Source organism: Nyctibius grandis, chromosome 9 (genome assembly GCF_013368605.1).
Source record: "Nyctibius grandis isolate bNycGra1 chromosome 9, bNycGra1.pri, whole genome shotgun sequence".
NCBI classification, from domain to species: domain Eukaryota; kingdom Metazoa; phylum Chordata; class Aves; order Nyctibiiformes; family Nyctibiidae; genus Nyctibius; species Nyctibius grandis.
The window spans coordinates 3,485,919-3,508,691 of NC_090666.1; the positions used below are offsets into that span (position 1 = coordinate 3,485,919).

General features: G+C 38.3%; 1 protein-coding gene across 1 annotated transcript in view; it reads left to right on the forward strand.

Annotated features, from left to right (window-relative positions):
• The window catches only part of COL3A1 (collagen type III alpha 1 chain), a 53,833-nt gene that overhangs the window by 10,108 nt on the left and 20,952 nt on the right, over positions 1 to 22,773 (forward strand). The window contains exons 2-15 of the mRNA XM_068408314.1: positions 8,547 to 8,746; positions 10,890 to 10,928; positions 11,479 to 11,595; positions 13,743 to 13,814; positions 17,356 to 17,421; positions 18,033 to 18,086; positions 18,305 to 18,358; positions 19,104 to 19,157; positions 19,312 to 19,365; positions 19,812 to 19,865; positions 20,364 to 20,408; positions 20,607 to 20,660; positions 21,648 to 21,692; positions 22,403 to 22,456. Coding sequence (XP_068264415.1) covers positions 8,547 to 8,746; positions 10,890 to 10,928; positions 11,479 to 11,595; positions 13,743 to 13,814; positions 17,356 to 17,421; positions 18,033 to 18,086; positions 18,305 to 18,358; positions 19,104 to 19,157; positions 19,312 to 19,365; positions 19,812 to 19,865; positions 20,364 to 20,408; positions 20,607 to 20,660; positions 21,648 to 21,692; positions 22,403 to 22,456 — 962 coding nt within the window. The remainder of the gene's footprint in view (positions 1 to 8,546; positions 8,747 to 10,889; positions 10,929 to 11,478; positions 11,596 to 13,742; positions 13,815 to 17,355; positions 17,422 to 18,032; positions 18,087 to 18,304; positions 18,359 to 19,103; positions 19,158 to 19,311; positions 19,366 to 19,811; positions 19,866 to 20,363; positions 20,409 to 20,606; positions 20,661 to 21,647; positions 21,693 to 22,402; positions 22,457 to 22,773) is intronic.

Consider the following 22,773-nt stretch of genomic DNA (forward strand, 5'->3'; position numbering starts at 1 on the left):
AAGACACAAGTCTTTGTGCCATTTGGCATCATTCACTCTAAAGACAAGGAGCACATTAAAATCGGATTACTGCAGACTAGTGAGAATTTATGCCAGCGCTACAACTAAATAGCCACAAATAAAGTGATTGCAGCCTGCTGCTTATTTTTAGAGTGACACCAAATGGCACAAAAGGTGATGTGCCAAAAAATATTGTAATGTAAGAACCGAGGGGATGGAAAAATCTCATAGGCATTTTACCAATAACTGGAAGAGTGACTGAAAAATTAAGCAATGGTCCCTCTAAAAGGCATTGAATGTACTGAATAAAGATGAAAATCTTACTCACTGTGTGTCCTACTCTAATGCAAACTGTTACCCTTATTAAAAGGTTTGATCTGTCAGGCACTGAAAACCTTAACTTCCCACCAGAATTATTAGAAGTTGTTGTTCTTTAGGTCTGATCCAAAGCCCAGTAAAATCAAGAGAGGTTCTGATCAGGCAGTGTTTACCTTAATCAGGACTGAATGATACATGCTCTGCAGATTATAGCAAAAGAGGTTATCTCTACTAAAAAGACAGATGTATAAATATAATTGTCTGAGTTAGAGAGTCAACCTGTTGAGAGAGGACTTTGGAGAGGAAATCGCAGAATAACATCTCAATACAAATGGTCACTAAGGAATACCTTCCTCCCTTACAAAAAACAATTCAGGCCATGATGTTGTTGAGGAATAGCTAACGACAAAATGAGCATAACCATCTCTTGCATCCATCAGATGTTTTTCTCAAAATGACTTTTATAAGTTGAAAAACAGGTATAACAATTCTCTGGGCAACCCTAAAAAAGCAGCAAGGTGGTAGTTATATAGCGGTCTGCTCTATCCTACCCTTTGTATAACTCGGTTTGAAATGACAGTTCTGCCAAAAACAACCCCACAACTAAACAAACAAAAAACCCATCCTTGCACTTTGTTTTCCTATTTGCAGTTTTGAAACAAAAAACCTCTTCTGCCATTGTTTTTCATGCCGGACACCAGCTGAAGCCAGTGGGGCTGTTGTGTAACAATATTGCTGATGGGATATCGCTGGTCCCTATTTCAAAGCAACGCTTATGTGGCAGGGTGACCTTTAGAAGTTGCATGAAGAACATCATTCAAGGATGTCAACATGCGTGCCTGAATAGAGCAATTTGTGAAACATAAATGTTGAGACTGAACAATGTGACAGATTCAGCCACTTCACACCACATTACCTTTGAGAAGAACAATAGCCCTCTGAAGATAAAGGAGAAAAATTAGAGTTCTTAACAGAAATCGCACTTTGAAAGATTAGGAAAAAGACAACAATCTGCAAGGAAAATAGAGGCATGTTGTATTTTACTTGGTAGCAAATACTCCATAAGAATATTTTTTAGTCCTGAAATTTCTAAAAGCTGCAGAAAGGTCGCAGCATTTGGAGCTTATAAAGATGAATGAAGGGAACAAGCAATGATTTGTTTAAAATGGAAATACTTGTTTGTACCAGTGCAGGCCTGTTTTTTTTTTTTCTATTTTGTAATCTGAAAGACAGATTGGGTGGGTCTGAAAGCAAGGACAGTTTGGCTACACGGCATAATGATCCTTTGCCTGAGAATCCAGCCTCTTCTATACATTGCCAGTGAAACAGCGCATGTCTCCTTTTCATAGAATCATAGAATGGTTTGGGTTGGAAGGGACCTTAAAGGGACCTTTTCGCAATATCTCTGACGGACAAGTACAGTATTATGATTAACCAGCATTCTTTTACGCTGCTTTCTCTTTCTTGCTCTGCATCTGAGTAAAGAGGAAAACGTCTGGGACTGGCGCAGTGGCAGAACTGTTCAAACGCCAGCTTCTTTGGCAGACGAGCATCCCTAGAAGTAAGAAAGCTTTGGTTTCAGTCTGAAAGCACAGGATGTAGCCGTCCTTTTTGGTGTGAAACTTGGGAAATCTGTGAATCATTCATTCATACTCCTTTTCCATTGCACCCGATAGCAGTTCTTCCTCCTACAGGACATCGAGCAGGAAAGGATTTTTAAGATGGACCTGCTCTGATTTTTTACAGCCTTCATTTAAGTGTTTTATCAATTGAGGTTTCATTCTTGATACCTCCAATCACATGGTAGACAAGCCTTACGAAATATTACATCAATACCATTAAATGTGAAAATGTCCTAATAGGTAGGTATGCCCAAATTGGCCTTTATGTCCTCGTGCACCATGTGAAATGGATTCACTTCATTAGCTGGTTGTTTAAAGACAATTCCAGCTGAGAGAATGTCTGTAGGCCTTGCAGTTGGAAAAAAGAAAAATCTTGTTAAACTATTTCTTTTCTTATCCTTCCACCTCTTTTCCTGACTTCTGTGAAACAGGCACTGTTCCAGAATTTTTGAGTACTCAGCACTTACCTGGCAGGAGCACATGCAGACAAACCACGCCATTCTGGCTCAGCAAGCCAATTAGTTCATTATGAGAGTCCGTTTGTTTCCATTACTGATCACGGGATGGAATGAGTATGTTTGATTTTCTTATAAACACCATCATAATACCAGACAGGGAGTCCAAACCATTTGCTTCGAGGTAGACACCATGGCATTCTTTTCTGTTCAGTAAATGGAAAGCAGCGCTGCTACAGACACTGGGATGGATTCCTCTGTCTGCTCCAGCCAGTGTAGGGGAGAATTACAGCATTTCCACTGAGAAATAACAATATATCTCCTTTCTACTTTGTGCTTTGGTTAAACAATGTATAAAACAGTGCAGGGATACACAATAAATAGATGTATTTACTATAGAAGTGTAAAAATGCTTTTTGAAGTAGCTATCCTGTAAAGCAAATGACCAAAACCAGGTCAGAGTAAGGAAGCAGAGGCTTTGTACAGTTAAAAGTCCATAAATGGCAACAGAAAGACCTTTCTTAGCTTCAGCAGACTTTGGATCCAGTCAAAGTTAGAGGCAAGGCCTCCTTCATCTCAGTGCTTTAGCCCTTACCAGATTCACTTGAAATAACAGCAAAAACTGTTTGTTTGACTCATCGTGTTTGCAATCAGATTCTCGCAGATCAAAGCTCCTCGGTTTTGCTTCCCAAGCTATCAAGCAGCTGCTGCTGGAGGACCGTGAGTCACCTCTGTGTGGACTCTTGCCCTTTCTGAGGCAGAACCAGACAAGTTCAAGATGTTCTTTAATTTCTAACCATTTAGTCACATCTCTGCAAATGAGATATGTGAGTCTGCTACTAATGCAATAGCTGGACATTTACTTTGTCCAAAGTGGAAAAAGCCTGTGGTTTTTGAGGATACTATTAGGAGATTTTTCCCTTTTACCATATAAATGTGATTAAGTCATGATATGATCATGCACAAATGCAAAGCCAAAAGCAACTACAAAACAGGTCAGCTTCTCAGATCATAGCACTCGATAACAAATTCCCATTCACCTTACTGGAATCGGGATTCTGTCCCATATGACATCTGTCATCCTTCAAGCCTACAGTAACCGTATTTGTTTTCCTTTGTATGCATTTGGGCTCTTTTATGTACCACACTTACAGGTCCTTTGAGACCAAATGGTGATTTTCCTTTCAGCTTTCCCTATTGGTCTGCTAGCATACAGCTGCTAGTCTGCTGAGAAAATGGGAAATAATTCAAAACCAGCCTATGACAAGGATTTTGATGCCTTTTTTTCTTTTCTTCACTTTTTAGGCTGGCCCAGGGAAATGCTACTCACAGCAAAAATCTTTTAAAATGTGAATGCTCAGCAAACAGAATAAATGCAAAGTTATTCAGGCTTTCAAATATTAAACTTTAATGTTTTGTACAATGAATCAGAGATTGACATGACTTCCAAGAAACCATTGCAATAACTGCCATAGAAGTGAAGTGCTGCATAGCCACCGTATCTAGGGCTTTGAGAAGAATAAGATTTTGCATTGCCATTGGTGAATACTGTTGAGTTCTAATATTTTTTAAAATCTTAGCCTAATACATATGTTTAGGAATCAATAAGAAAAGCTGGCTGAGGCAAGTGACTGTTTTACCACAAGTCTAGAAGCAGGCAAGTCAGCTTTTTTATAACCTTACTATTCCTATGAGTTACTTGCCAGTGCTTTAGCACAAATCAGCTTTCCAAAGGATTTTGGAGCTAACGGTTAATCTTTACGAGCAATGCAAAATGCATTAGGTCATAACATGCTGACACACAGATCTACATCTGAGCACAGAGGGGGTGTCTTGAACAGACTAAGTCTTCCCAGATGTAAATTTCCTTTGGAAACCTATTTAATACTTTGATTCTGCCAAAGGCCACAATGATTTTCATTGCAGCTCTCCTAGCTTATTTCTTAATTCATTTAACAATGTCCAGAAAGTTAGAAGCAAATATGAATGTCATTATATCCAGATGTCTTCAGTGTTTTGTCTTTTCTTTCTGTTAAATGATGCCATCTACTGTAGAATAACTGAACGACAACCTTGTAAAAATGCAGAGAAATCTGCTTTGTTTCCTTATGACTGTAAAATTATGTCAGTCGTTTAGTGACACATTTTAATTTTCCATGATTTTCATTGATATTGCTGACTAAAATATGGAAAGGTGAGTATTCTCAGTGTGAAAAACTGGTCACTGAGAAAAGCTTCTGCTTCAGAAAAGAGCAGCTGTCTTGAAAACAGAATCTTTTCTAACCAGCAGTGCAAAAATATGGGAAAGACGACCCTTTTCTGCTCCCCATTCGAGCTGTCCTCTTCGCTGTAAGGCAGCAGGATCACATCTCTGGAAACAGCAAAACAAATCAATGAAAATGAAGTAGGGATGAAGAAAAAATTGACATATGAAAATGCAAATTCTTGGCTATGAATTTCCTAGTGAATAAGAACCTTGCTGTCTTAAACACACAGTTTTTAAAAAAATTGTGGTTTTGAAAGGGTAAGAGAGTGATACCAAGAGCTGAAAATCTGAACATTAAAAATAATCAGTGTGTGTACACTATGCATTTTTTTATATGTGTATGCAATTCATATAACTGTGCATCACATGTGCACACCATAACAGTATTAATTCTTTTAGATATGTATCACGGTATTTTTATTTAACAATTATGTATAACCTATGTTTTGCCCTAAACTAAAGAAAAATCACCTCTTCCCTTCCTCATTATGTTTGTAAATGAGAAGGAGGTTTTAACCTCTGGAGCTGGGGAGTGCTTAAGCCAAGCGACAGCTGAGTACCTTGCTCTCGGATGAATTAGATCTATGCCCACCCGTGGTCTCTAGGGTGTATCCAACAAGCTCCTTGTAGACGGATAATAAGCTCTAACCTCCCCAGCAGCTTTGATGGTATTCTGCCTCCCACAGTATACTGCTTTTGAGATCTTCTTGTATACAGTGAACCACTTGTACACCGAGCTGCTCAGCTTTTGCCACTTTATAATTCAGGTTTTTTCATGAGTCATCAGAGAGACTATAAAAAAAGATTCCATTCATAACGCTGCACTTCTCATTTTTAAAATACATTTCAGCCTTCTTGTTTGTCAGGAAACATTTGCCATTACTCTTGTCAAGGCTGGGCAGTTTGTTTTTTTCCTAAGTGCCCACAGTGAAATCCTGGTTTTGTTAAAGAAGGAAAATGTTTCTCACAGAAACAGTCAGCAATTAGTTAAGCAGAGAATCAGCTTATTTACCTGGGATCCACTGACATGATTCTGTGGTGTGAGAGCTGGGAGACCAAGCAACTTTTTTAGAAACTATCATAGAATAGAATCATAGAATCATAGAATGGTTTGGGTTGGAAGGGACCGTAAAGATCATCTAGTTCCAACTCCCCTCCCACAGGCAGGGACACCTTCCACTAGACCAGGTTGCTCAAAGCCTCATCCAACCTGGCCTTGAACACTGCCAGGGAGGGGGCAGCCACAACTTCTCTGGGCAACCTGTTCCAGTGTCTCACCACCCTCACAGGAAAGAATTTCTTCCTAATATCTAATCTAAATCTCCCCTCTTTCAGTTTAAAACCATTCTCCCTCGTCCTGTCACTACTTGTCCTTGTAAAAAGTCCCTCTCCCACTTTCCTGTAGCCCCCTTCAGATACTGGAAGGCTGCTATGAGGTCTCCCTGGAGCCTTCTCTTCTCCAGGCTGAACAGCCCCAACTCTCTCAGCCTGTCTCCATAGGAGAGGTGCTCCAGCCCTCTGACCATCTTCGTGGCCCTCCTCTGGAATCTAGCTTGGCAGACTAAGGAAGGATGTCTAGCTCTCCTTCAGAGCTAGTGCCTGTAAGGCAGTGTCCTTTGAAGGAGCATCTGATGCTGTGACCCTGTGTCATGGTGGGTGTGAGGAAGATGCTGTCCTGGAAATAAGCAGTTCTTCTCCACCTCTCTTGTGCAGTATCTGAAGTTTCTGGTGAGGCCCAAAAGGTGGAGAAGTGAAGGGAAAAGAAAAAAGTAAATTTCTAACTGATAGAAAATGTCTCCGGGGGATTAGTTTTCATATGCCACTAGAATGTTTTAGATTTTAAGATTTTTTTTGTGTTGTCAAAGGAAGGTAAAATACTGGCTCCCAGCCCAATATCAGGCACAGGAAAAAATATTGGCCTGAAAATGATTTTTGGAGCTTTTTGCATCTTGTTGTTCTAATCAAGCTGGTGGTCAAAACCAACTCTTAACCATAAGTAGTGTCAGCCTTTACAAGTCAGCATTTTCCTGTTTGCTTCTTTTATAATTGACGTGCAGAAATACCATAAGTTGGTGTATGCAGAAAGCCTGTAGTGGAGTTGAAATTGAGAAAAGAAACCTCCTGTCCCATGCAGTGCCCTGCTCCGAGATCTCCACTCTGGTTCTCCACTCAGTGAGCCAGGAGGTCTTGGTTGTATTCCCCATAGCCCTTACAGAGCTCATACGAGCGGGTGATGAATTTCATGGGTGGCATATAGGAAGAAGTTGGGTTAATATGGACAAGGAAAAGCAGCTGAGTGAGACACTGGGAAGGGAGCAGAATCTGAAAACCTAAGGTCAGTTGAGTACATGGCAGTAAAGAAGGTGAACTGTTCAGGTACAAAAGACAAGAGGATTCGGGGAAGATGAAAAGGGAAATTATGTGTTATGGGAAAGATGAAACTGAATAGAGAAAAAAGGGACTGAAGCAGAAGCAGCATAAGAGAGGAAGCGCATCCAAGTGTGTACCATGCAGAGAGCATGGATATAGGTATGGAAACTGATAGCCACAAATACAGAGAAAGAAAACCAAAGAATGTAAAGAGAAAAAAGAGACCACTGTGCTAACGTGGTAGTGGAAAAGAGAAAAAACAGAGATGAAGGATGCTGCATGTGAGAAAAGAAAAAGAGACTGCATAGCCCATAGGAATGGACTGCACTATAAATTTGGACTCAGTCTCATACTACATGATTATGACCATTACAACAGTTTGATGGCATTCAGAAGTTTCTGTCTGGAGACAGAGGTAATTTTAATGTCAGAGCTTTGAATTACATCTTTTGGCATTTTTTCCTTTTTGATGGGGGACACATAGCAGGTAACTTATTCTGATATTGAAGTTTTAAGGACAATGTAGGCACACAAATAGCTCTTTCTCCAGAATTTTGTGTTTGTAAACCGAATTATTTTGAATTATTCGTTGAAAAAATCTTATTCCATTATTCAGGACTTTCACTGATACTTACATTTGCAATCTGAGACTTCTAATAACTTCTACAAAACTTACAAGGAGCTTGTCTAACTTTGTAGTGTTATTTTCATATTGGTTTCTTAAATGACCGGGCTTTCTGGATCTCATTTCTCTAAGAAAATACAAACCCAAAATTTAATGTTTGAAGCTGGTTTTCATCAGTCTCTTCAAATTCATTACCTACAACAAATTGGATCAGTAGAATAGCTGTTGGAAGGAAATCACAAAGCCATGAATATTACAGATGAACAATGTTTTTTTCTGAAAATGCAGACACTTTGAGCGGGCCAGATGACACATTAATTGCAAACCATTTGGGCAATTAATGTGAACATTCTTTTAGATCTATTGCATACGTCGGCTTTCAAAAACCACTTTGAAAACACTTGGTGCTAGCTATTAATGCAAGATGCTAGCAACAAGAGTTCCTGCTGGACAGACCGCTTATTCCGCATCCATGTGTAAGTGCTCATGTTAGCACATGGGGGCAAATGATACACTTGTTTGAGAGATTTGGCATGTTTCCTTTTTAGCTGCAGCAGAGAATTCAATTGCTAATTACACAGTAACTCAGTCTGACACTAAAATTACTCGAGACTGAAGATTATCACAGATTTAATTGGGCTTTGGATCATCTCCAGGAGGTTTCCATTGATGTCTATTTATAGATTCGGAGCAGACTCTGCAATTAAGGATCTGTTGATCCTCCTAGTGTCTGAAGAGAAGTATTTAGCCTTTTACTTCACACGCATAAATTATATTAGAGTAGAAAACAAAACATACTATCCCGCAGCTTTCATGTTTTTCATCTTTGATTTGGAAAACACATTTGAAATAATATTGAACACTGTTTTGTCTTTCTTTTTCGGTCGCAGGATGTACCCATCTTGGGCAGGTTTATGCTGACAGGGATGTTTGGAAACCAGAGCCATGCCAAATCTGTGTATGCGACTCGGGATCTGTTCTCTGTGATGAGATCATCTGTGACGATCAGGAGCCAGACTGTCCCAACCCAGAGATTCCCTTTGGAGAGTGCTGTCCAGTTTGTCCCCAAACAACACCCCAACCTACACGAGTAAGTTTTTTCTCAATATTGATGCTTTGGTGTTGCTGCCTTCTTGATTCATGTCAACCTCAATTCATTTTCTTTTAGATGCTCTTAAACACTTTTCTTTTAAATGCTAAACTTTTCACTTTCTGACTCTAGGCAAATACTTAGGATGGGCAAATTTTGCCAAATCAAATAAAAAAAACAGCTCGAACTTTCAGAGAGTTTTATCTTTTTTGTTAAATTCAAGAATACTACTGTATTCTATCAGAGAATTGGTACAAGATCTGATAAAATACTTGTTAGTCTTTTGGGCTATGCAGCTCAAAGCATTTAGTCCTTCAACCCAGTTTTATGTAGACAACAGGCACAGTTAAATAGTAGAAAGGGACAGAGGGCAACAATTAGCCTTTACATACATCAGGGGAGACCTTATTGCCGTCTACAAGTACCTGAAAGGAGCTTGTAGCGAGGAGGGTGTTAGTCTCTTCTCTCAGGTAACAGGCAATAGAACAAGAGAAAATGGCCGCAAGCTGCGCCAGGGAAGGTTTAGATTGGATATTAGGAAAAATTTCTTTAGAGAAAGGGTTATCAAGCACTGGAACAGGCTGCCCAGGGAAGTGGTGGAGTCACCATCCCTGGAGGTATTTAAAAGACGAGTAGATGTGGTGCTTAGGGATATTGTTTAGTGGTTGACTTGGTAGTGTTAGGTTAATGGTTGGACTCGATGATCTTAAAGGTCCTTTCCAACCAAGATGATTCTGTGATTGATTTTATGGAGAAGCATGGGAATAATGCAAACAGCTTATTTGTTGACTGCATACTCAATCTATATCCATGAAAATAATTCCAACACAGAGTTAAAGAAGGTTACACAATTTTCACAGCATACTGTGAGTCTGCATTTCTTATCAACTCAATTCTACATCATTACAGAGTAAATTTCCTTTTGCAGAGTTATTGCTGACTTAGTGCCCTGTAAAGGAAAGATGATTCAAGCCCTACATCCCTAATTTATCATCATCTTGTTTATAGATACCAACATTATCTAAACCAGTTGCAGCAACTTAACCTCATGAAAATCGAGAATGTTAGTACATGCAGAGTCCCCTGCCTAAACTGCTTCAGTGAGTGAGCCAGCTCTGCTGAGCTCTAAGGTTATCTGAACATTTCATCCTTGTTTGACACCTATGAGGTTCTGTTAAAGTACATAGATTTCCACAGGCACGTTGAAGATTCTTACCCAGAAGATAAAAGAGAGCGAAAGAGATGTGTATATGGAAAAGAAAGGGAGAAGATGTGTTTCTGTAGCTCTATAGTAGTATATCTGCTTAAACATGCTTAATACCATATACAAATATGTCACCTAGAGTTAGTTGCACCATGCAACTGCTTCCAGGATTACCTGAGCTACTCCATTAACATTTTTAGAGGTGTAAACAAGTGGTATGTACAAGCATGCTGGAGATTTAAGCACAGCTCCCTCTCTTATTGCGTCTAGAGACTTTTTGATCAGTTCTGTGGTTCCTGATAAAAAAGGACGTGGACTACTTCCTCCAGCCTCTGTCTTCAATGTATAAGAGTTTGGACAGCCCACTGGAAGCTATCCTGCTGACCTTGGATGGTGTATAGGGAAATGCCACCTTGAAAGATCCAAGATAGTTTCAGCTGAATATTCTTTGCTACCACTAGCAGCTGAATACATAAAAACTGTTCTGAACTATTAATTGAGAATCCAGATAGTGACATGTAACTGAATTATTAATTGAAAAATAAATACATTGGAGGAGTAGATATGAGAAATGAAAATTAGCTACATTATCACACTTAACATGCTGGACTGAGAAGGATAAAGAAAACTGTCCCTTACAGCTTTCTACAGTGGGCTTCTGTCCCCATTGTACTCAATGGCAAAGCTCTTGATTAGTGCCATGTTTTTGCCTACAGGAGAGGTGTGGCTTTATGGATGAACTGTGAAAATGCAGATGGAAGACTGACCAAAAACCCCACAGCTTTTAAATATACTGAATAAGAACAAATGGAATTCATTTGATGAAACTAAACTCTGATGTTTCAATGTGTTTTCCTCTTGTTTTGTGTGTGTATATATATATATATATTCGGTTTTATTTTGATTTTCTTTTTTAATTTAATTACTTTTTTTTTCTAGACTCCTGGAGTAGTCAGCCAAGGCCCCAAAGGAGACCCTGTAAGTGCAGCTTTTTTTTTTTTTTCCCAAGGAAACTAACAAATCAAGAGCCAATTCCTATAGTCCTATATATCCTATTCAAGATGCTGAGATATCCAGCTTTCATTGCTGTCTGCAGAACTGTGCCATGTAGTTGTTTTGAAGTAGCCCTTTAGCTTCAACCAAACTCTCAAAAATTTAAACTGGAAAGAGAGAGAGAGAGTTTAGTCCAAACTGTATTACATTTGTTATTTTTTGTTATCTTTCTTTCCAGTAGGAAAAAAAAAAAATGTATGTACTCCACGATCAGTATTAACTGTAGATTCAAGAATTGACCTGTTTAATATTTCTAGTGTGTTTGATCAAATATCAGCTGCAATAAGGCACCAGCAACTAAAAAGTGTTCCATGTGTGAATTTCATGCACCATCTATGTCTTTCCTGAATGTTCAATTGTGGTCTTAGTTACGATTAATAGAGAAAGTTTCCCACCACAATCGTACAGGCTGCAATGCCCTTGCAGTTGGAGGCAAGTGCCAATGTCTGTATCTGCTCTGTTTGTGTCTTTGCAGGGTTCTCCTGGGGTTCCAGGCAGAAACGGTCCCCCTGGCCCTCCGGGACAGCCAGGGAGTCCTGGAGCTCCTGGCCCCCCCGGGATCTGCCAGTCGTGTCCCAGTATAAGCGGAGGTGTAAGTCATTATTACATTCAGCTTCTACCTTGTTGCTCATAAGCGTACAAAGCAATACTGTAGGCACCTATCCCTTGCACCTTCACACGTACTTTGCTTTTAATGGCATCTCTCTGTCATTTGTGCTTTTGAAAAACACAGCTGAATAGTAGGTGAGTTTTTGTTGTTGTTTTGGGGTTCTGTCCACAAAATTCATCTGGAGTGTAATTAAATCTCTGCCTTACCTTATTTTTTAAAACTTTTGGAGCCAGATCTGATTAAGTACTTACATAACTACATAAATCAGAAATAATCTGACCAGACTGAAAGTGTGCAGGAGGAAGTATATCCCCTCAAGCTTAATGGTTAGGGAACTCTTACTTTCCTGTATTTTATCCAATGCATGTTTAATAAAGCAGCATTCCCAGGAGACTAGACTGAAACGCAGGTCCTCTGCTTGCAGGGAAGTGCCATGTAAGAGCTATTTGTCATGCTCCCTCTTTATTTCTGGCCCACTGAATCTTGAATTCTCTTCTGAAGAGTTGGGCAGACTCAACAAGAGAGCTAAGTTTAACTGAAGTTTCTGTGCAGTTGGTTTTGTTAAGGGAGCTGAGCAATAGCTAGTACTTTGTTAAGAGATGATATTGTCTCACATGCAATCAAGCAAGCCTAGCTTTACAAGATGGGATTGCTTTAGCACAAAACTGTTAAAAATTGCATGCTAAAACAATTGCTACTTTTGAACACAGGCCACTTTATAGCTTCCATGTATGCTTCCCACTCCGAGGTAAGCCAAAAACTGAGGAAAGATGTCTTGGTTTTATTTAATTCTGGAAGGGATTGCATCTGAAGGACTGAGCTTCTGGGAGAGGTACCCATGGATGAGTTAACCAGTCTCAATGGACATCACAATAACATACCAAGAGAGCTACTGGGTTTGGGTTGGCAGATGCAGACACAGGAAAGGACGACAGGCTGAGTTAGCCACCCACTCCAACACTGTATCAAAGATGTGCTGTTGAACCCTAATGGGAGGGTTGATATCAGTGGCACAGGAGTCTTCTTGCACCTGGTCAGCGAAGGAGCTGGGTCCACAGTGGCTTGGGTTATCGGGCAGATACGCTGGAATAACACTGCATGTGTTCAGCCTTTCCTGCTCAACCACCTATGTGCCATTAATGCATAAACTACATTAATACCATATGATTCAACTGTGTTTGCTAACATCTGCGTAATAAAATCAACATATGCCAATTAAGAGACTTACATGGGAATCCCTTGAAAAACTGACTGTAGAATTTAGAGTTCTGGGGTTTTTTAAAACAACATTTTATGTAAATAGGCATGTCAAAGGTGCTGTCTGCTCTCAGGAAGGCCCACAGGACATGTTTTCACTCCGTGCCTGGGACTGAGCTTCCATTTATTTCAAGATAAATTGTCAAAAGCATTGAGGCTTGGCTGCTTGGGCTCAAAAGTGATGATTGTATTTGAGTTATTTGGAGTGACATAGTGAATGGGAAGGGAGAAAGGGAAAAGTAGAAAATGGCATCAGGAAAAAAGTGTAATGCTCAGTCTTCTGAATGTGTAAGTTCCCATGCATGAGGTAAAAAAATTTATTTGTAATTCAGGGAAGGACAAACTTATATGTAGGTAAGAGTTTTTTTGCTGCAAAATAATCTGAAATGAGACTTCCATTAGTCACAGGTAAAAGAAATGAGGAGACTAATAATGAACTGTTCAACTGTTGCATTCTTTAGTGCAACAGAAAATATTTCATCAATGTCCTTGAGTGACAACTAGAGCCGACAGAAAAGAGGCTGATAAAGAAATGGGGGAAAAAGCTTAAAAGGAGGCAAACAAGAATGAGGAGAGAGAAAGGTAATTTTTTGGCTCAGCTGAGACCCTGCTGCCAAGACAAAAACTGGATGTGCATAGCGTAGGGAGCTAACGTCACCATGGCCGCAAAAGAAATGTTGGCTGGGCTTCCCTTATGGACGATTTAAAAATATGGCAGCTGTATGTCAAACAAGTACTACTCAACAGATACAAATGAGTTATTTCCATACATTTGCCAGACAAATGTAAGAAAAGACTTATTTGATTTGTAGAAATCATCACCTTTTTTTTTCTTTTTTTTTTCTTTCTGTTTTTCTCTATTTCTTTTACAGAGTTTTTCTCCACAGTATGACTCCTATGATGTGAAGGCTGGTTCAGCTGGTCTCGGTTACCCACAGCCCATTGTAAGATGATAAAGCCTTTTTTCTGTCCTTTCGTTTTTTTTAAAGAACAAATTTTCTGCTCGTAGATTATACCTTGGATGTGTATGTGTCCTGATTTTAATTTAACAAGATAAGTTTTGATTTAATTGTTGCCTGCAAGTGGAATGCAATGTAAAGGCAGCAGTTTGCTTGGCAATATAATTCTATAAAGTAACTACAGATTATCTGAGGTTTTTGCCTTTTCTCTGTCTTTCTTCTTTTCTTACCTTCTTTTTCCTAATCCCTCTCTGATTCACTTTCTTACACTGCCTAAACATTTATCCCTTTCTCCCTTGCATACCCTACTCATTTATCTGCTTTAGTATTCTTCTGCTAATTGCTTTCCTCCCTTCCACCACTTTTTTACCTCTTTCACTGTCCCTAATCTTCTTTTATACATTCAGCAGTATTCTGTCTTTACTCAGTATGATATTCCATACTTGTTTAATTTTCCACAACTCAGATTTGCCTGATAACGAGTAAACCCCTTTTATAATATTTTTTTCATCCCAGAAGCAGTCAAAAGCTTTTCACTTTTTCTTTTAACAGTTACCTTTTTTTTTTTTACCCACAGCTATTCAGACTGTGTACTAAGGATGCTGTATCTGCCTGCTAGGCCTGGCCCAAGCTTTTCACAGTTTTTTTTTAGTGAGATAAAGCATGGATGGCCTGAAAGAGTTATGCATGAGCTATGCTTCCCATATAAAATAAACTTAAATGTTGCACCTCATGATGTTCCTTTTAGGCACTGGGATTTAGAGATATTCACTACCGATGACATGGAGTGTTCTTGATTCAGGCAATCTGCTATACAGAGGATGTGGTGAATTGCTATTATTTGAAATTGGCTGCTGCTTCATTAAGCATAATCATTAATTTCAGTCCAATGCTGCATAACAAGGTTTGGGTATCCCATGCTGTAACATATCAAGGCAGTTCCAAGCAAACGTGTTATTTCTCAGGGTTCCATCAGATCATCTTGTGAAATAAATTTTACTAATCATGACAGCTGTTTTTCCTGAAATATAGTTCATTATTTCCTCACCTTTATTTTCATCTGTTTATTTGTACCTTGTTCATTTGCTAATATGATCATCCATGCATTGGTCTTCTTCAAACACCTGTTTTTGTATTTGTTTATTCATTTATTCGTTTTCAGCTCCTCACAGTTTTTTCCCACAGCTTATAATATCATCTACATTTTGCTACTTGCTGTCTTAATATGTGATGTGCTGAACCAGGCAGATAACCGGATACCTTTCAGCTAACAAACATGGCTACTCCTCTCTATTTTGGCATTTTTCCCTGAGGTGCTTAGTGATTTCCTGTGCTCTGATCCCTGGCCCTGGGTTAAAGAAATAATAATTTAATTGGGTGCCCTAGAATGTCTTCAGCCAGAATTATCTGTATATTTTCAGGTCATATGTTCTTTTATATTGCGTCATGGAATATATGAATGCAAAGCCAGTTACAGAGCAGTTACAGGCAGATGTGACTAAATTCATTAGAAATAAATAATGTTTATCACTAACATTACATGGATTAATTTATTTATAATTTTATAAATTTATTATCAATTTTCAACTTAAACTTCCTATTTAAATAATATCCAAACTGAAATAATTTGGAAGAGTAATAAGATAAAAAATGCCAGCTATAGCACCAGCATTTCTCCATGGATGGTTACCATGTCTGGTATTTCCTCAGTCGCACATCACTACTGTCTTTCTGGTGGCTTTCCACTGCTTGTAGACTGATTTTGTACTTTACGTCGCAGTTTCTCTTTACTTGCTCATATAACATCCATGTATTGTCTTTGTCTCTTTCCACCAGTGCACATATTCTAACTAAAATATGCTCATTTGTTCACAGTCTGGAGATGCTGGCACCAAGCAATTGCCACGCCTAACTATCAGTTTATCTCCTCAGTGTCCACCTTGAAAAAAATAACATCTTGTTTGTTTATAGCCATAAGTCTAATAGATTGATTGCGATTGATGAGTTGATGGTTCCAATTCATGCTAAGTCTGAACTTATTTTGTACCTAATGAGTTCTAACAATTAGCAGTGAGGGACTGCTCGTTGTATTCACACATTGAAGGCAACCCGATTTACCCAGCTACTGACTGCTCTGCCACTTGATGTACTTCTTGTCTTAGAACACAGCAAATATTACAATGATTCTCTTTTTTAGACAAAAGACAATCCATGAATATTAACATAGTGTATGTGTAGCATAGTAGTATAATATACTACACTACATACCAGTATAGTATAGCTATACTATTAGTCTTGTATTATCAAAATTATGTTCCTATAACTTCTATAATACATGACCTTTTCTGACACCATGTGACAATATCCCATGAAACACATTATATGCAATATTAAGCTATGGAATATACTGACAGTACTGCAGCACACTGTGTTTCTCCTGTAATTCATATACTTCAATTGTTTTGGCTCTATCAAACCCACAAAGAGTTTAATTTAACAAAAGCTTTTTTTAAAGAACCACATATAGCTGCAGTAAATCACTGTGCTAATTTTCAATTGTTTTCTGTTTTGCAGTATCAAATGCTTTTGTGGTTGTTGCTACAGGAAGTAGAAATATTAGCACTCTTCCCGAATTGAGAATTTCCTTAATAATATTTTGCTCCCTTTTTATCAGTTAAAATAAGGAACAGTATTACTGATTTTAGTTAAAACATATGTCTATTGAGATTTCATCTGCTCAGTCCTCTGGTTAGTCCAGACATCATTTATTTTTTATGGCTTAGTACTGTTAAAGTTCAAAAAAGATTTCATTGGTGAAGATGCTTGCCTTACTGATCAGTAACAAAAATATGGCCTTAATTCAGTATACCTGTAAATCCTAAGAAGTCTAGGGTCATAAACAGAGTTTATCATACAAAGTTCTTCTAATTCTTTGTATATGTATATGTAATACATGCTCCTAAATGCAGGTGAGAAATTTAAAAATCAGTTTTAGAAAGCAAAATCTGGCATCAATAGACTAGCAAGCAAGTTTGTTAGTACACTTTGGCTCCACCACTGAAGATGTAAGGTTAGGCTAATAAAAGCTTGGTTACATGGCAGAGAAGCTGAAACTCATTTACTCTGTTTAACAAATTAAGAGTTCCAGTTATCTATTTTCTAGTTTAGGCAGCTGAGAAGTTGAGCTGTGAGCTTCCTTCTGGGGGTCTAGAGAAGGGGAATAGTGACTCAAAAGAAAAAATTGCAGCTTTGAAAATATCTTGTGGAGTATGTTAGCTAAGGCTGCAAAGAGAAACCCAGTGATCCCTTTTCTGAGGGGACTGTAGGTACTAGACATATTATATTTAGCAATATGTATATATACTGCTGCTTCTTTTTTACTGCATCAAGTGCATGTCACCGTGGATTTTTCTCTGTACTAATATGTAAAACTTTATTTCACAGTTATTGGTGACTATTGCAACTACATTAAGCTTTATAGCTATATTACATTAATATAATGACTATTTTTTAATCTACACTATAGAGTGGCTTTCCAGGACCCCCTGGCCCCAGTGGCCCTCCTGGCCCACCTGGTCATGCAGGTCCCCCTGTAAGTAAAATTAATCTTTTCATAATCATCTCATATTCTTTTATGTGAGCTTCTCCTTTTCTCTGTCATAAATATTAGGTACATTTTCAATTGATAATTCTAGATACTGTGCTGAAGAATATTATGGATAAATGTCATCTTCTATTAATGGGGCTGTGCCATCTACACACCACCAAGACTCAATGGCTTAGGGCTACATACTGTACTTGCTTAAGTCTGTGTGTTCCCCAGTGCTTTCTGCAGTTCTGTGGGGCGTTGGCTAAAGTTGTCTTAAGACATGCCATTGCCTGTCAGCCTCTGTTAACATTCCCAAATGTTTATTCATACAAAAATTTAACAGGAGATAAATGAAAGTGGGAATCCTAATACACATTCGATGAACACACAAGTCTGAGTTTTTTGATGTACATCTCCTTTCAGAGGAGTAGTTTTAATTCTTTTTTCATGGAAGCATATTGTGCTTGCTTCTGCTAATTTCACCTTTGGTCATTTTGGTGACAGTTCTGACTAACGTTTTCCTTACAACTATGAGATTATTATAAAATGTAGTAGCACCATGAAATGATGCACATAATTGTTCACATCCTAACTGTTTTTCTGCTGCATTATAGGGCTCTGCTGGATACCAAGGTTCACCCGGAGAACCAGGACAACCTGGCCCTCCTGTACGTATACATTACATATCACTATATATGTTAAAGGCATGATCTTACAAGCATGAATCTGTGTCATCACTGAAGTGGATTGAAATTTTATAGTTCATCCTGTCTTGTTTACTATCATGTATGTCGAATGTACAAGTATTTTATGACACCTAATGCATTTTTAATTTGAAAGAGACTAAATATTATTATTATAGTTAATATTAACTATTTTTCTACAGGGACCTCCAGGCCCTGTTGGAATGATAGGCCCAGTTGGTCCACCGGGAAAAGATGTAAGTTCACTATTATTCATTCAGTGATTAAGAAATGGAAAGAAAGAAACTTCATTAAATGGTAAGATAGCAGAGCACATCGATACCATTGCATTTAAGAATTTTTAACATCTCCCTATTTCTCAATTTGACAACATGACTGTAAGAAACTACATTTGTCTTCCATTAGTTATAAATGTCCATTCCAAAAGAGTTTCAATTTTAGCAGTTTCAATTTGATTAACACCATTTAAAGAAAAAAGAAATCCTAAGCATGAAATACTGTCTTTTGATCTAGTGAAAAATAAATTAGCAGTTATAAAGAAAAGCAGATAGTAGTGGTAGTTGCCTGCTCCCTTCAAATCTTGCTTTGAGAGTTAAGGCTGTTCAAACCATCTTTTGTGTCACAGCTGGGAGTCCTGAATAGGTATAGTACAAGGCGAGACAATCAGCTAAATATTTTGTCCATTTTGAGTGTTTCACCATGAAAAATAAGTTTTCTGTGATCATCTCTTCTTAAAAGTTGGCTTGCAATAAATTAGATGTTAAGCAAAATCTTGTTAAAAATTGACTTTATAAATTCTGGCAACTGTTTTTCAGAAGGCAGTCATATACTGAATCATCACCCTGATATTACTTTTCCCCACTGTCTTTGGTGGAAGTTTCACCTGCGTATTCCGACTTATCTTGATCTGCTAGGACTGGTTCTTTGCCAGTAAATGAAGTAATAGCAAAGCAGTCAAAAAATTTTACTTTCGTTCAATAGGGAGAACCAGGAAGACCAGGCAGAAATGGAGATCGTGGAATCCCTGGATTACCGGTATGGAAAAGCCCCGGATAATAATGGTCTTCTAATCAAAGGTTTTTTCCTATTTTAAGTTGGCCAAGTGAACATGACACATAATGAACATTGGCTTGTGCCTTTCATACAGGAAATATGTGATTTATTAACTTTTCTATATTTGTGGTTCTAGGGTCACAAGGGACACACTGGAATGCCTGGAGTGCCTGGCATGAAAGGTCAACGAGTAAGTACTGAGTATGTCGAGTACAGCTGAGCGCGTTACTCTACTTGAATTATGGTGTTGCACTGTTGTGCTCTTTCAGTCATTAATTCCCAGTGAAAGAGACTGAATCATACAACTAAAGATCAGTTTCTGTACAATGGAATCTGACCTTCCATTAAAACGACTGTTAAATCTTATCTAGTTACTTCAGTTGTAGAGCTCCATCCCAACCGCTGGGCTAAAGCATGCCTTCCAGAAAAGCATCCTTTCTTAACTAATGGTCATGGAGAAATGAGGGATTCAGAATTTTCTTTCAAAAAGTGTTCCAGTAGCTGATAGCACTCATTATTAAAAATATGCCCCTTTATATGAGTTTGTCATGAAGCTTAATACTTTGCCAAGAGGAATCAAGTTTTCCAGAATGCAAGAGAAATAATAATCACAGATATGGTTTTCCTTTCCCACAGGGTTTTGATGGAAAAGATGGCGCCAGAGGTGAAAGTGGTGCTCCTGGTCCAAAGGTAAAAAACTCTAGTGTCATCTTTGTGATAGGTAGAATAATACCGTCCATCGATCATTATATAGCTACGCTTTGCATATTATACAATTATAAAAATCCATTAAACACTGAAGAAACTCATTGAATAGCTCCATGAAAAGAATGAGAATCGTTCCAAAGGAGTTAGACTTTCTAAACCATGTCATGTCCCGATTTTACAGCCATAACAAAGATGAGATTCCAAAATGAAAGGACATGCCTGGATCCATCTGACTTTATTGCATAATATTAAAGGACCGAGCCTTCCTGGTTTTTTTTTTTCTGTTTAAATATTTTGTTCTGGCACTCATTTAGATTTCTCAGACCTCACAGACCTCAGTTCATGCTGAGGGCTCTCAGCACTACACAAAAAGGGGCAATGGATTGGGCTGTCTTGTTTCTATGTCTCTTCCCCTTGAATAAACCAAGAAATGTTCTCACCAAAGTTCATTCTGTTATTGGTATTTTCTTTCCGTAACAGGGTGAAACCGGTCTTCCTGGAGCAAATGGATCACCGGGCCAACCGGTAAGTATGTGTATCCTGTAGTATTTAAATGGAAGTGCCCATGGCACTTCTTCCTTAACAGATTTACTCATCTTTCTTTTCATTATCCCACTGCATGCATTGAACAATACTGAGATATGCAAATAAGAACAATATCTCTTTGCTAGGTCATATTATTTTGGAAGCCACATGACAGACTTATTTTCTTATGTTTTCTAGGGACCAAGAGGTCCAGCTGGCGAAAGAGGAAGACCTGGGAATCCTGGTGGCCCTGTAAGTAACTGCAGCTGTTATTCTTATCCAGAAGAAGCACATATATTGTTTCAATATGTTGAGAATTCCCTGCTTCATAGATTTACCTTAAAACAGTTGTAATGCAAAGGATTAGAAAACCATATAGCATCTGTAAAATCATACATGAGTAGTTTTCAGTCCCCAGTTAAAGACATAACACTTCTAACTCACAACGTGTTCACCATCTTATTCTCTATTTCCTTTTTAAATGAAGAGATTACACATTGAGGGAGAGTTCAGTGTTTCAGCAAAAGCTCAGGTTTGGCCAAGAGGAATAAGGAGTGGAAGCAAAGGGCAGCAGCAGAAGGCAAAGAGAGGAAAAAATGCAATCTTGGAAGTAACTCGCAGGAAAAAGACAAAATTACTCTTTGACCGAGATTAGGGTATATTCTTTGCTCTGAAGGAAGTCATAGTTCATAGCGTTCAACACAATCAACAAAGCGCAGCTGAAGTATAATAGCCAGCAACTTGTTTGTACAAACAGTACATAACCTGAGTAGCAGACCTGGTTTAACATGTCTACAAGACAGGCAACAGGATTTAAATCATACCCCTGTTTGTTAGGTATTTGGAGTGAAATTTTAGTCTTTTCTGTGAATCAGAAGTAACTGTTACTTTGAAATATACAACATCTATTGCGATCTTATTTATTTAACCTCAAGAAGTGGGCACACAGATGATGCTTTGTAACTATTACTTCCTTAAGAAATCTAGTAAGAATACATTTTTTTGCATCTTGCTGTCTCATCATTACAGTACAAGTCACATGAAGTGATTGATATTTCTTCAATAATATTTATTTAATTATTATTTTGGAATTTCACAGTTGAGGAATCCTTGGGTTATGGTAAACTAAGTGGGAATGTACAGACATAAAAAGATGGTCTGTGAGCCATGGGCATTAAAGCATATGGGTTCTGCATCCAGGGTAGTGCTCTGTACCCAACACCTCTCTTCTTTCTGTAGGGTGCCCATGGCAAAGACGGATCTCCAGGAGCAGCAGGCCCACCTGTAAGAAGACTTACAGATGTTTGACTTTAAGTATTTGTGTTGCTCAAATCTCATTACTTCTAGCTGATGTTCTGCAGTGCCAGCAATCCCGAGACTGGGGGTGCACTGGCTTAAAAATGACCATTTATTGAATTATATTTCATAACTGTGTTGGTTAAGGTACTTGAAGCATACAGTGAAATAGGAGAGCTTTAATACTGTAAATCAGAAAATGCATAAATCCAAACCCAGATTGTTCTCAGAGAACTTATAGATGGATAGAGTTGCTGTTCTCTATGCAGATCAAATTTTTAATGGTCTTATCAAATACATTATTTAGCTGAGGTGAGCAAAAATTTTTCCTTCCCATCTGCCTAGAAACCTGAGCATGTCCACTTGTTGGCTCCTTTTTCTCCTACACCTTTTTTTTATAATTAAAACAAATTTTGGATATTTTTAATAACTTAATCTCTTTAATGATAGCTTTTATGTTTTTTAAATTTACAACACAGAAATTTAGCTGAACATGTAAAAGTCAGGGTATTTAAGATGTAGATGTGATATTTTAGGACTAGTCAAACTTCATCTTCTACAGCATGATTTATATTTGCTATTTTGCCAGGTGTTTCCTTAGTCAGAGAAAAATCTCATAATCAGACTTTTTTTGAACTTAACATTAATTCCATATGGCTTTTTCCTCCTGTATTAATAGTATTTCTTTCACTTTTAAGGGTCCCCCAGGTCCCCCTGGAACTGCAGGATTTCCAGGCTCTCCAGGTTTTAAGGTATTCAGCTTAAGATGCCCACTAATATAGAATTTGGTACTTTCTCTAGTTAGCCAGCTTATGTCACTATACATCTTCATGTTATGAGGCCTCCTTTTTCTGGCTGCTATTACAGTGTTTGCAGGCCTAGAACTGATGTGTTTTCATATGCAGCACGAGACAAACCCTATACTCATCACCTTCATGAATACCCACCCCAAAACCCCATTAAGTGGTAGGCCCAGTGCTTTATGTTGCATTATGGGAGGGGCTCAGGTGAATTTCCTTCAACTGGAGGAGCCGTGCGGCATGTGCTGGTACCTTGTGCCTCAGCACCA